This window comes from Onychomys torridus, chromosome 3 (genome assembly GCF_903995425.1).
Source record: "Onychomys torridus chromosome 3, mOncTor1.1, whole genome shotgun sequence".
Lineage (NCBI taxonomy): Eukaryota > Metazoa > Chordata > Mammalia > Rodentia > Cricetidae > Onychomys > Onychomys torridus.
In genome coordinates, this window is record NC_050445.1 from 62108547 (window position 1) to 62120849 (window position 12303).

The 12303-nt window shown below is 40.8% G+C and overlaps 1 protein-coding gene across 7 annotated transcripts in view; it reads right to left on the bottom strand.

Moving 5' to 3' along the window:
• The window catches only part of Dync1i1 (dynein cytoplasmic 1 intermediate chain 1), a 309433-nt gene that overhangs the window by 45201 nt on the left and 251929 nt on the right, over window positions 1-12303 (bottom strand). For all 7 annotated transcript variants that reach the window (XM_036181069.1, XM_036181067.1, XM_036181068.1 and 4 more), the window contains one exon: window positions 9092-9236. In XM_036181069.1, the coding sequence (XP_036036962.1) occupies window positions 9092-9236 (145 nt within the window). The remainder of the gene's footprint in view (window positions 1-9091; window positions 9237-12303) is intronic.

Genomic DNA, 12303 nt, shown 5'->3' on the forward strand with positions numbered 1-12303 from the left:
AAGATACAGTAAAAGGTAAGGGTTGGTACTCAACAGAATTTATTCAGGTAATGCATTTTCTCACTTTTAAAAGGGTCATCAGCCACAGAGTTAAAGATGCAGGACTTTGCTCCAGATGCAGCCCAACTCTCTGATGCTCCCTGAAAGGCTGCTGGGAAGGACAAGCCAACATCAAAACAACAAAGTCATCAAAGGAAGTGAAATTGGCAAAATGAGCCCTGGAACAGATGAGAGGGTCAGGGCAACTTGACGGAGGAGATCCAGGGCGGTCCTGGGGGTAGAGGGCGATTGTAGAGACTGATGCTGCACATTGGTGGGAAAAAGCAGGTGGTGGGCAGGACAGAAAAAGGAAGCAAGGTGGAGAATGTGCATTTATGCTTTGCTTTGTTTCAATAAATAGGAGGGAAGGGAAGTCGGGTCACTACAGAAACAGGACCAAGTGAGGCTGATGGGACACAGGATGATATCCCATGGTGGTCTCCACAGGTAGAGAGCACTGTTTGGGCTCTCCAATCTCTAGTCAGCACACAGCTGACTGCACTACCCCTCATTGAGATCTCCTGTATTCTGCCAATAATCTGACTAACCGTAACAATAGTATTTCTATATCTATTTACATTTGAATTCTTTGTCTCCTGGGGTGAAGGTCATACCACTTGTCTCCTTCACTCTTTCATTATAATAACTTGCAGAGTTGAAGCAAGATGTGCTGATAGTTCTGGCAACGAACAAATAAAAAATGGTCATATCATGATGCTTACAAATAAAAATGAGATTGAGCATAGAGATTAGTGGTAGAATGCTTGTCTAGCGTGTGTGAAGTCCTAAGTCAATCGCTAGTCCTATCAGAAGAGTAAATAAATAGTAAATGTAAATCAAATAAAACAAAAGGATGTCATTAATTGTACAGTCTTTACTGTCAGACACCCCTAAATACATCTCAGGGTGGACTTGGGTGTTCCCCTTTCGTTTCTTTCTCTTTTGTAAATCTCTCTAAAAACTCATTGCCAGTAAGACAAAAAACAAAAATAAAAACAAACCAAAGCCTTAATTACACATTATTCTTTTGGCCTTTATTTTGTTTTATTTCTTGTTTGAGCCAGAGCCTCTCTATGTAGCTTAAGTTCACATCAAGCTTGCTCTCCTCCTCCTCCTCCTCCTCCTCCTCCTCCTCCTCCTCCTCCTCCTCCTCCTCCAAGGTTGGGGTTGCAGGTGTGCACTACAGCTAGCTTGATAACTATGTTATTAGTAATTTCAAAATAAGATTAACTTTTTTCCCATTATTTTTATCAGGATGATTTGCAGTTATAGTTTTGGGAAATTTTAATAATTAAAATTTAGAGATACTGTTACTTTTTAAAACATTTCCTACATTTTCTGGTTTAAGTGAGAAGTGTGAGGGTTGGCCTCGACTGTTGATTCGATTGACCTGAGAAACATCCAGGAGATTATTAAAGCACATCCCTGGCCATTTTAAAGAAGGAAGTTTCTCGAGACAACTAGATCACCAGCGAGCGCTCTGACTCAAGGGAAAGGTTACCCCTTTGAAGGATTGATAGAATCCTGGTGAAGTGGTGAGAGGCAGAGGTGGGGTCTGGCTGGAGAAAGTAGGTCACTGGGCAGGTGATGGGTGTGTTCACTTGGCACCGGCCCACCCTATATTCCTTCCCTTGCTTCCTTGCTAGCATGAGATGGACAGCTTCCCTCCCTGTTCAGAAGGAAGACCTTTGAAACTGTAAACAAAAATAAACCTCCCCTCTCTTCACTTGTACCTACTTGGTATTTTGTCAGAGTGATGAGGTAAGTAACTGATTCAAGGATGCAATTCTTTCAAGACCACCTCAGAAGGTACCAAACTCATTCACAGTACACCCTCCCGTATATGAATAATATCAGAAATTGTAGCACCAGGTGGAACTCTGTTCTTACCATCTTGTAAAGTCTATGTCAGCTTCTGTGTTTAGCCTCAGCTGGTACTCAAGTCTGCTCAGTTTGGGCATCCTCCAGAGGAAGGGACTGGCCTTACATCTCTACAAGTCTGGAATAAACATCCTTTCTCTCCTTCCAGTATCTCAGCTCTCATCGCAGCTAGCAGACACCTCAGTTCCTTCCTGTGCTCTCTACTCTGCAGAGCCAGTTGGCTAGACCTACTGTAACAGCTTGTCAGTCTCATACGTCCTTTCCACCGCCCTCCACCTAGCATCGCGTTTCTCCATGCTTCAACCACACACTCTTTGTTTGAGACAGGCTTCTCTGTGTATCCTTGGCTGTCCTGGAACTCACTCTGTAGACCAGGCTGGCTTCAGGATCTGCCTGCTTCTGCCTCGTAGTGCTGGGACTAAAGGAGTGCAGCACCATGGCCCAGCTCAACCACCCACTGTTTTTTATTGTCTCTTTTCTTTAGACCCTAACATATTCAAGTTTCTAAAACAGTGTAATGACTGCATTCTTCTATGGTCCAACTGTCCCCACTAAGTTTTCATGCCACACAAAACTGAGTTTAGACTTAGTGTCCCCAATTATTTGACCCCAAATACATCAGCCAAGTCATTTATCCCTTTCATACCTGGTCTATAAAATGGGGTACTATCAACTCAGAAATTCATGGTGAAAATTTAATGGACTAATAATGCATTTAAAACATTTAGCGCAATGCAGTATCAGCTCAAGAAATGTTGATGTGGGCTGCCCATGCAAATTCACCTTTCGTGTATCACAAAAATTCCTTAAAATGAAATGGCTAGCCATCACCTAATAAAATAAAAGTGCACATCAAGTACAGTTACTTTCTAGACTCTGCCTCCCTTGTCTATGTCCTCTCTGGACCCTTACTTTCTAGCCTCTGGATAAAAATGTCTGCCTATGCGTGTGTTGACTCAGCTGCCTGGAATGCAGCCTGGCCCTCTGTTTATGAGGAAAACCACTCCAACAAAGTTTCTGCTTCACAGCAAAGTCTTCCCTGACAGCGGTTTAATGATGGAACTTGGTGTGGTCAGGGATGGGGCTGGGGATGGATGTGTAATGTGTTTTAATCTCAGCTCCCTTCAAGCTGTCCTCATTCTGCTAGAATGCCAGGTCTGGGCTTAAGCTCCACCCCACACCCTCCCTTCTTTGTACATCTGCACAGGATTTGTTTTTTGGTAGAGATTTCTATTGGTATGTATCTCTTGTAAATCAGTTACTCACAGTTCCCGTCTTTCCAGAAGCTTCCAATGTGCTCAGCATCCCTGTCACTGCTAGGCCTCTCATTTTATAGTAAATGCTTTTCCCTGTGTCTTCAGCCTTCCAGTTGGTAGCTCTCTAGTGCCTGCCTCAGTGGAGTCCCAGACTGATGTAAGACTTTCCTTCCCATCTTAGCTAAGAAGCTGACTGTTGTCAAATAGCAGCTGCTTGTGACTGTGTGTGCTCTTCCCAAACACTGAGTGGAAAGGCTTCCTCCTTGCTCTCTGTGACTGCCTTACTGCCTCTCAGCTCCAGGGAAAATCCTGCTTCTTTTAAGGCAGCCACCCACCTCTAGCATTTTTTGCCTTTGTGACCTCTCACCCCCATCACTGAAGACTTAGCCACTGTAAACATGGCCTCCCTTTCTGCCCTGCTCTACTCATTGTTCTGACCCATTCCAAAGCCACAGCGTCACAGCGCCTCTGCCTTCTGTTTATGTTCTCCGAATTTTCAGATGAATTCCACCTCCACTAGATTTCAGCTATGGAAAAGCGCATCCTTACTGACTTCTTAAAACTCACTTGGAGCCAAGGGGTCCATGAAATACTAAATCCACACACCCTACTTCCCAACTGTGATCTCTCGCTATGGTCCTTCCCAGTTGCTTCCTTCATACCCATTCTTTGATCTTCCCTGGGTTCCAGCTCCTCATTCCCTTTCCTTTCCCTGTCTGTTTTTATTTCCTCTCTGCATGAACTTTTAACACCAAATGCCTTCTTGCTCCCGTCTCTGAGTTTTATGATCTAGTTTACTTCCAGCACATTCTGGCCCAGGTCCAGCCCAGAACCTTCTCCCTCCCTTGTCTATGTCTGAATGTGTACTGCTGACTTCTGATGGGGAGAATCTGCTTTGAAGATAGACCCATGACATTACTGTTCTCTGACCACAAATGGTCTGCCACCTTGCCCAGAACCTCTTGTGTTTGGTTCACACTGAGTCTCATCCGTTGTTAAGAAAACAGTCATTATCAGTGTTCGCTTTCTCCACTCATTCAACCAGTGGATTGTGCTTATCTCAACCTGTACTTCCTGTCCCTCTATTATGACAGAATAGATGTCATGGCTCGAATTTAAAATTCATTGCCCTGCCATTACTGGGTATACCGTCTATGCTGACATGTTCACTATGCTTTCCTCCAGCTTGTATTTACAGATTTTGTTTCTTTCTTTCCCAGCTGGTCTACAAGAGTAACATCAAGAAGCATCTTATACTCTTTAAACATCTACAAAAGCAACAACAGTAACAAAAACTAACCATTGTGGTGCAGTTCTGTAATCCCAGTCCTAGGGAGGCGCAGGCAGGAAACTCAGGAGTTCAAGGCTAGCCTGCTGTATAGCAATTATGAGGCCATCGTGGGCTATGAGAGACTCCTTCTTAAAATAAAATAGTTAAGCCGGGCAGTGGTGGCGCACGCCTTTAATCCCAGCACTCAGGAGACAGAGGCAGGTGGATCTTTGTGAGTTTGAGGCCAGCCTGGGTCTACAGAGCAAGAGCCAGGAAAGGAGCAAAGCTACACAGAGAAACCCTGTCTCAAAAAACCAATAAATAAGTAAGTAAGTAAATAAATAAATAAATAAATAAATATTCAAAAGAAATAAAAGAAAGATCCTTGGTTTTCCAGTTCCTTCTCACTTTGCACTCACTCTTTGCCCTATCACTCTTTGTGATTTGTGCACCCTTAACACACTCCAAAGAAATCACATTTTCCCTGGGCACTGATGGCTTATGGGTTGATAGGTACAGCAGGCACTTTACAGTTCTGAATACTTGTCATTGTTTTTCTCTCTTTTATTTTATTTAAATGTTGTTGGAAAAGACTTCAAACATGGCCAACATATATTGATAAATGGACTAGAGACTTCACTCAGCTTCAATAATTACCTACACATGTCCAATCTTGTTTATCTGGATTCACAAGCTCTACCTTGACCAAATGGCTTATTTTGAACCACTGGCATCAGTAAGTTTTCTGCATTTGATCTTAACTAAAAGGTTGAGATGCAAATGATGTATTTTATATACATATTCTGACATGCATCCCTAAAATATAAAGCCATGTAAATTATTTAATATCACTATCATATCTAAAAATTAATGAGTGCCACTAAGTAGTATTCATGTTTTTTGACATCTTTTTAACCTTTTAAACAAGATCTGTGTAAGAGCCCTATTTTGAGATTATTTGAAAATCCTCAAATTTGGTTTTGTTCTGTTTTGTTTTAGTATACTATTTCTACTTACATTTGGTTTTTGTTTGTTTGCTTTTTTGAGCTTTGTTATAGAAATGAAATTCACTGTCCTATCAATTTTCCCACAGCCCCAGCAGGACTAGCTACATATCTGTGGTGTTATTTAACTCATGGTGTCTGTCTCCTTTTGCATTGAATCTCACAGAGCTGAAGATTGGTAAGATTCAGGACTGATTTTGTGTACAAGCCCTCTATAAAAGTGACATACCTACTATCCTAATCACAGATTCTTTCCAATTTTCTCAGTATTATCAGCCATAATCACTGCTGCAATCATTAGGAGTTATAAAATGATAAAATTCAAAATTGTTTCATACTTCCGTATAGTCTGGAATATAGCAATACAGAAAAACTGTCATCAACCATTTAGTAACCTGGAGCACAAATCTTGTTGGAAAGGTAGGATACATGTTTCATTCATTCTCCTACTCACCAAATTTCAAAACAATGAGCTTACTTGTCTATTCTTTTCCAAAAGTGACCAATAAAGATTTTATGTTGGTTTATTTTCTCCAATTCATTATACATTCTTAAAATATTTTGGCCAGAAAATTTTACTCAGCATGGCCTCTAATCTTTTGACAAAAACACTGTAGTTGGGAACACAAAATTATTTTGCATCCTGCTTCAGAGTAAGAATCAGAAAAGCCGGGCTGGGTCCCTGGTTTCTAAAGGCCCTTGCGCATAGGGATTACACTTTGAGATGAGAAAGGTCTTTGCCATAGGGGTGGTCACAGGTTCTAGGTCTTTCTTGAATATAGAACAATGAATACATATTTTTATTCTGAAAGATAATACCCCAAATTCTTACAGGTACTTCTCAATCAGGAGTACTAGAGAACGTTGCTTCATCTCATGCCTCTGTAGCTCCCATCAACCCTTCTATTACATCTCAGTTCTCAATGACAGCAAGACAGTGATTTGTGGGTTTTTGGGTTTTTTGTTTGTTTGGTTTGTTTTGTATTTCGAGACAGGGTTTCTCTGAGTAGCTTTGCTCCTTTCATGGCACTCACTTTGTAGACCAGGCTGGCCTTGAACTCACAGAGATCCACCTAGCTCTGCCTCCTGAGTGCTGGGATTAAAGGCGTGTGCCACCATCGCTTGGCGTTTTTTATTTTTTTTACATGTAGACCTGACAATCACAACAGTGGTGGCCAATACCCACCAGTCACATTAGTACTGCTACTGCTTTAAGGCTATTTCTTTCCTTCTCTCTCTCTCTCTTTCTCTCTCTCTTTCTCTCTCTCTTTCTCTCTCTCTCTCTCTCTTTCTTTCTTTCTTTCTTTCTTTCCTTCTGTCTCTCTCTCTTTCTTTCTTTCTTTTTATTTTTCCCCTTGAAATATACTCCTTTATGAATGTAAGTTTGGGGGGTTAAATCTACTTCAAACCATTTCTCAGTATAGGGATTTTTTGACATCACTTTGATGCATACTAAAGTGATTCATATCATGGTCTTTTAAAAATTTTTCTTAGGAATCAATTTTTAAGTCTTATTTTTTTAATTAAGGAAATACTTTAATGACTCCAATATCAAATCTACAAAGTAGAGTATATTTAAAGAAGTGTGGTTATTGTTTTTGTTAAGTAGATAATGTGTATAGATCATTCTTCCAAGTTTCAAAAATATGTAAAGGGATAGAAGAAATGATGAAGTATTATTCACACACTTTTCCACCTAACTCTTCTAATTTAGATATTCGTTCTCATCAAATCAGAACAGTGTGGAGAAGTCTTCCTACTTTTCTAAGTTTCTTCCCACAGTGGATTCATACAGACCTCTGGGCTTTTTCAGCCTTTTGCTCTTTGGCTGGTGTTTCAATGACTGCTCTTCAGCCGACATCCTATCTTACTTGGCTAGTGTATCTTCAGCTCACATTCCCTATGAGAATGGCTCGTTGGTGTCTGCAGTATCTTTAGGTCTTTCCAAACTACTCCCCACGATTTTGTCCCATTTTCACATTTCCAGAAGCAGTGGATAAGAATGGCTGGCTGCTTCCAGGTATGAAATTGTTAGATTCTTCTCACCTGATATTTGGAAACAGATTTTTGAGTGTGAACTTCATTCAAGTTTCTTTTAGAAATGAGGCTGTGGATATTTCCAGACAATGAAGGGCAACTTCTGTCATCCAAGCATTACTGTCTCCCTGAAGACCCAGGAACACACACAAACCCCACTTCCCTTCCATTCCCTTACTCGCTTCCAGCTCCTTCTCCGGCACCTACCTTTTCTTGCCTACCTTCAAACACTCTCCACTGAGTCTCCATGTTTCTTTTCAGATCCTCTCCTGCGACTATGATTGCCATTGCTATTCTGACTGCTACTAGATGTGTTCTCCTCCTCCTCCTTCTGTTCTTCACAGCAAATGGCTTGCTGAAGGCCCTCCACTGCATCTCCCAGGTACCTTAAGCTCAGTTTGTATACAGCCCTTCCCCAACATGCTTCACTTCATGCAGTGAAAGCTACCACAGGTCACTAGGTTCTTTGTGTGGGGACTTGTCTGTGTGGATGTGTGCATGTCTGTGTGCAAGTGTGTTTACTCTTGTGTGTACTTGTGTGAAGGCAGAGGTTGATGCTGGGTGTTAGAAAAACATTCTCTGCCTTAATATTTTGATAGAAGGTCCCCTGTTGAACCCAGAGCTTCCCATTTTGGGTAGATGGGCACGTCAGTAGACTCTGACTTACATCCTTCCCATCACATCTACAATCACCCATTTCTGTGGTTCTTATCCCTTTAGTGTTCTGTAGTCATTGTTCTTCCTTGTGTGCTGTTTCCCATCCATCCACTCCTCTGCATTTTCTAGGCCACTGTACCTTTCTTTCTGGTGGGCTTCGATTCATTTTTTTTGCTTTTTTTTTTTTTTTTTTAAAGCTGAGGATCAAATCCAGGGCCTTGCGCTTGCTAGGCAAGCACTCTACCACTGAGCTAAATCCCCAACCTCGATTCTTTTTTTAAAGAACATCATTGTTTTCCCCAGACAGAGTTTCTCTGTGAGCGATGGTGTCCTGGAACTCACTCTGTAGACCAGGCTGGCCTTGAGCTCAGAGACCCGCAGGCCTCTGCCTTCAGAGTACTGAAATCAAAGGTGTGGGACACTACTGCCCAGCTTGATTTTATGTTTTTTTCTGTCACAGCACAAATGGCACTTAAAGCATAAGTAACACAGGGCCATATTCCAGTTTCCCCAGAGGCTCAAGAAACCAAAATAGACAAAAACCAAACAATCAAATAATGAGACAAACCACACAAACATTTCCCCCATAGCTATGAATGTGTGTAGGTTACATGTGTAACTGTTACAGATCCCAGATATTAACAGCAAGATTTGTGTGGGTTAACATTAGCACCATTAGAAAAGGAGGACTTGGATTTATCATTATTTGAGTCATTTGTACTCCCCCCCCCACAAATCACCTGTTCTTCAACTATAACTTAAATATTCACAGTAAGTGTGGACTGTGAAAAGACCCTAAGGCCTTAATTAGCTCCTAGACAGATGGCATTCCCCAGTAGGTATTCTGAATCTCAAGCCAGGTATAGTTATTCTCTGCAGCTCCCCCAGGTGGGAAACATCCTCTTCCCCTGTGGATTACCAGGCAGTTTCTATCAAGGCATCCTTACCTTTGTGGTCCACAGTTTGACAGTCCAGTCAAATGACGATGTGACAAACAGATGAGAAAAGTCGATGGGACCCACTGCCATGTGGCAGTTAATTCCTGTCACTGGCCCTTGGTGACCTTCAAAGACCTCACCAATGCCTGCTTTGCTGCAGAGAGAAAACATGCAGCATGTCAGTGATCTTCGCAAAGCAAGGATTAATTAAATAAAACGGTGTTCATCTGTGTTAGAACAACCACACATGACCAAGAATGAAACCATTTTCACAGCAATTTTGAGAGGAAGACATCGATGATTAAGAAATCTTAAGAATTTAGTAAGAAAATGTTTATCACTTATCTATTTCCAGTGGCCTTACAGATTTTGTTATTTTGGGGAAGCTGTTAGAGCGAAACAAGTGCGCTTGAACCTCAGGAGTTTTCTTATTTATGACGCAACAAACTCCTGAGATACTCAGGCCCTGTTTGAGTACCCTCTAAGTTTATTGGCTATAAAATTCAATTATCCTTTGAAGAAATAGTTATTTATTCCTCAAAGGAAATGTCTTAAATTGAGTTGACACATCTAAAAAAAAAAGTAACAACTGATTAAAACCTTTGTTACTTCAAAATAACATGGTATCAATATAATACAGAAAAATGATATTTTCATTTCATTGGTAAAGGAAGCAAAATTAGAGATTCATTTTGTAAATTATATAAGGGAAGCTATCTTACATTTCTTGATGTAATGTTTATTGTGCAGTAAATTTTCTATAAATATTTGTTGAATTAGATAACAAAGGAAAAGAGAAAACCTATGCTCCTTAAAAAGAGTATATTTGAGAAATAGGGTTGCATATTTTACAAGTAATTCTCTAACATGGATTATTTAACTGAGCTGGGATTATTTTCAGCTGTCTTTTATTACACAATAGTCTACATGCAGTCATATACACTTAGGAAATGCTTAGAAAATATACCCACAATATTATATTTAAAAAATCCATATGCATGAGGCTTTAAGTATGACAAACATGCAGGGATTGTAGAATCTCAATATTATGTCACTAAAAGTGAAAATGAATTCAGATTTTTTAAAAAACATTTTGGTTCAGAGTACCAATAAATGTCAATGTGCTGACTAAGATTTGGACTCACGAGCAAAGCACTAAGTATCTTCCATGTTACAAGCACTCAGAGATTATGCCTAGAGAAACTGCTGACAGTCCGTCCAACAGAGATCACCAAATGTGCTCTGATGAACAGGAGGAGCTGATCTTAGAAGTGGCCACTGGTGCGGCTCCACTTGTTCTTAGCAACATCCTGAAAGGATTTATAGTGTGCAAAGTGAGGACCTTGTTGAATTTGTGGACTTGGATTTGCACTTTATGTAAGGTGAAAACTAGAAATCCCCCACCTGTCTCCTGTAGCCCTAAACGACCCATTTCACGTTACTACAGAACCAGCACTTGCTACGTTTCTACTTTACCAAGATTTGCATTTTATAGTTCAGATGGATGGACCAATGTCAAACGCAAAGTCAAGCTTGTAGTCAAGATATTTGTGGTGTGAGTCAGAGACACATTCTTTTGAACAATAATGCATACTCTGGTCCTGTTCGCAATAGCCACAAAATAAAAATACCCACCATTTACAAGGTGATTCACTTACAAAGCATGGGAAAAAACCAGAATGTACACTCTAGCTCATAAACACCCAGACTAGACACACTGGGCTGTAGCTGGATTGGTGTAACTGAAAGGCTGACTTGTTGATTGAGTGCACACGGAGATGGAACTGTGGCCACATGTTTAGCTCATTGGATCTCTGTGTCACATACCAATACTGGCATATTTATGGGTGACGCAGGGTGACATTTGTGCACTTGTTAGTCCCACTGCCATCAGTTTCCTGACAACAAGAACCAGGTTTAAGTGACACCTGTCTGCTTAGAGCTTCCAGCAATACACTGTGCAGAGCACAGCACACGTTTGAGCAAATGAATACATTGACCAGATCTCTTTATGTTTGGTGTGTGCGTTTAGTCTGGTTTTAGTGCTATAGAGATGCTGGACATGGACCTGTGAGGCTGAATTTCCCAAGTCATCTTTCAATCCTGTGAGCAGGACAAACGCTGAAGCAGTAGCAACATCACAGCTTGTATTGTTAGAGTGGAGAATCTCACGTAGCTGAGCTTAAACAATTTGTGAGTCCGTGTTGAGTCTAACAAGTGCAAGAGATGAAAAATCAATTGGCCAAGAACTATGAAAGTGAAAGAAATTAAGCATCAGTGTGAATACAGAGATCCCTTTAAAAGATGTGAGGCCACCTGTCAAATCCAAGTGGCTGGAATCCACTTCATTCTGGGTGGTTTCAGAGGCATCTCCCAATGTCTGCTGAGAACTACACAGTTCTGTGGATATGTGTATATTTCACACTGCTTCAACCCTTTAGACTTGGAGGGAGGGTCTATTTTTGGGGGGGGGGGTTGAGACAGGGTTTCTCTGTGTAATAGTCCTGCCTATCCTGGAACTCACTTTGTAGACCAAGCTGGCTTTGAACTCACAGAGATCCTCCTGCCTCTGCCTCTGGAATGCTGGGATTAAAGGTGTGCACTACCACAACCTGGTCTTTCATTATTTAGATATTGTAATTTCTTTTTTTTAAAATTTAAAGTATTTAAAATTTCAATCCTTCACCTATTAACTATGTGCCAGGAAATCAAAGATGATGTGGAAATAGTTTAAGAGAAGTATGGCAGATGCACGACTGATTGAAACAAAATGTGGTGGATGCTATTGCAGATGTACGTAGAAGAATATACACAATAATCAGCATGGCTGGCGTTGGTTCCCTCCTGCTTAACCTACTTCAGTTGTCTTGATGGCTCTTAAGCAACTATTTACTTTTGTATCAGTCTTTACTCTCAACAAGGACAAAGGTACCTTGCATTTCATTATATTCTTATGATGGTATCTGATGCAGAGTAGATTCTTAGCAAATTCTCCTTGAAAGAATGAACTGACAGAACAAGGTGAAATTCCATAAGCTGTAATGGAGAAAGGTGCTGGTTTTTTTTTTTTTCTTTTTTATGTGTCTGTTCATTTTATTTTTGTTTCTTTGTTCAAGAGAGTCAGAAAGACTTCAATGTGGAACCATGCCTGGTTGTGTGTTAGATGCTAAGGGCTAAGGCAATGAAATCAGAAATGCTAGTCCAGATGGAAAACAAAGGAA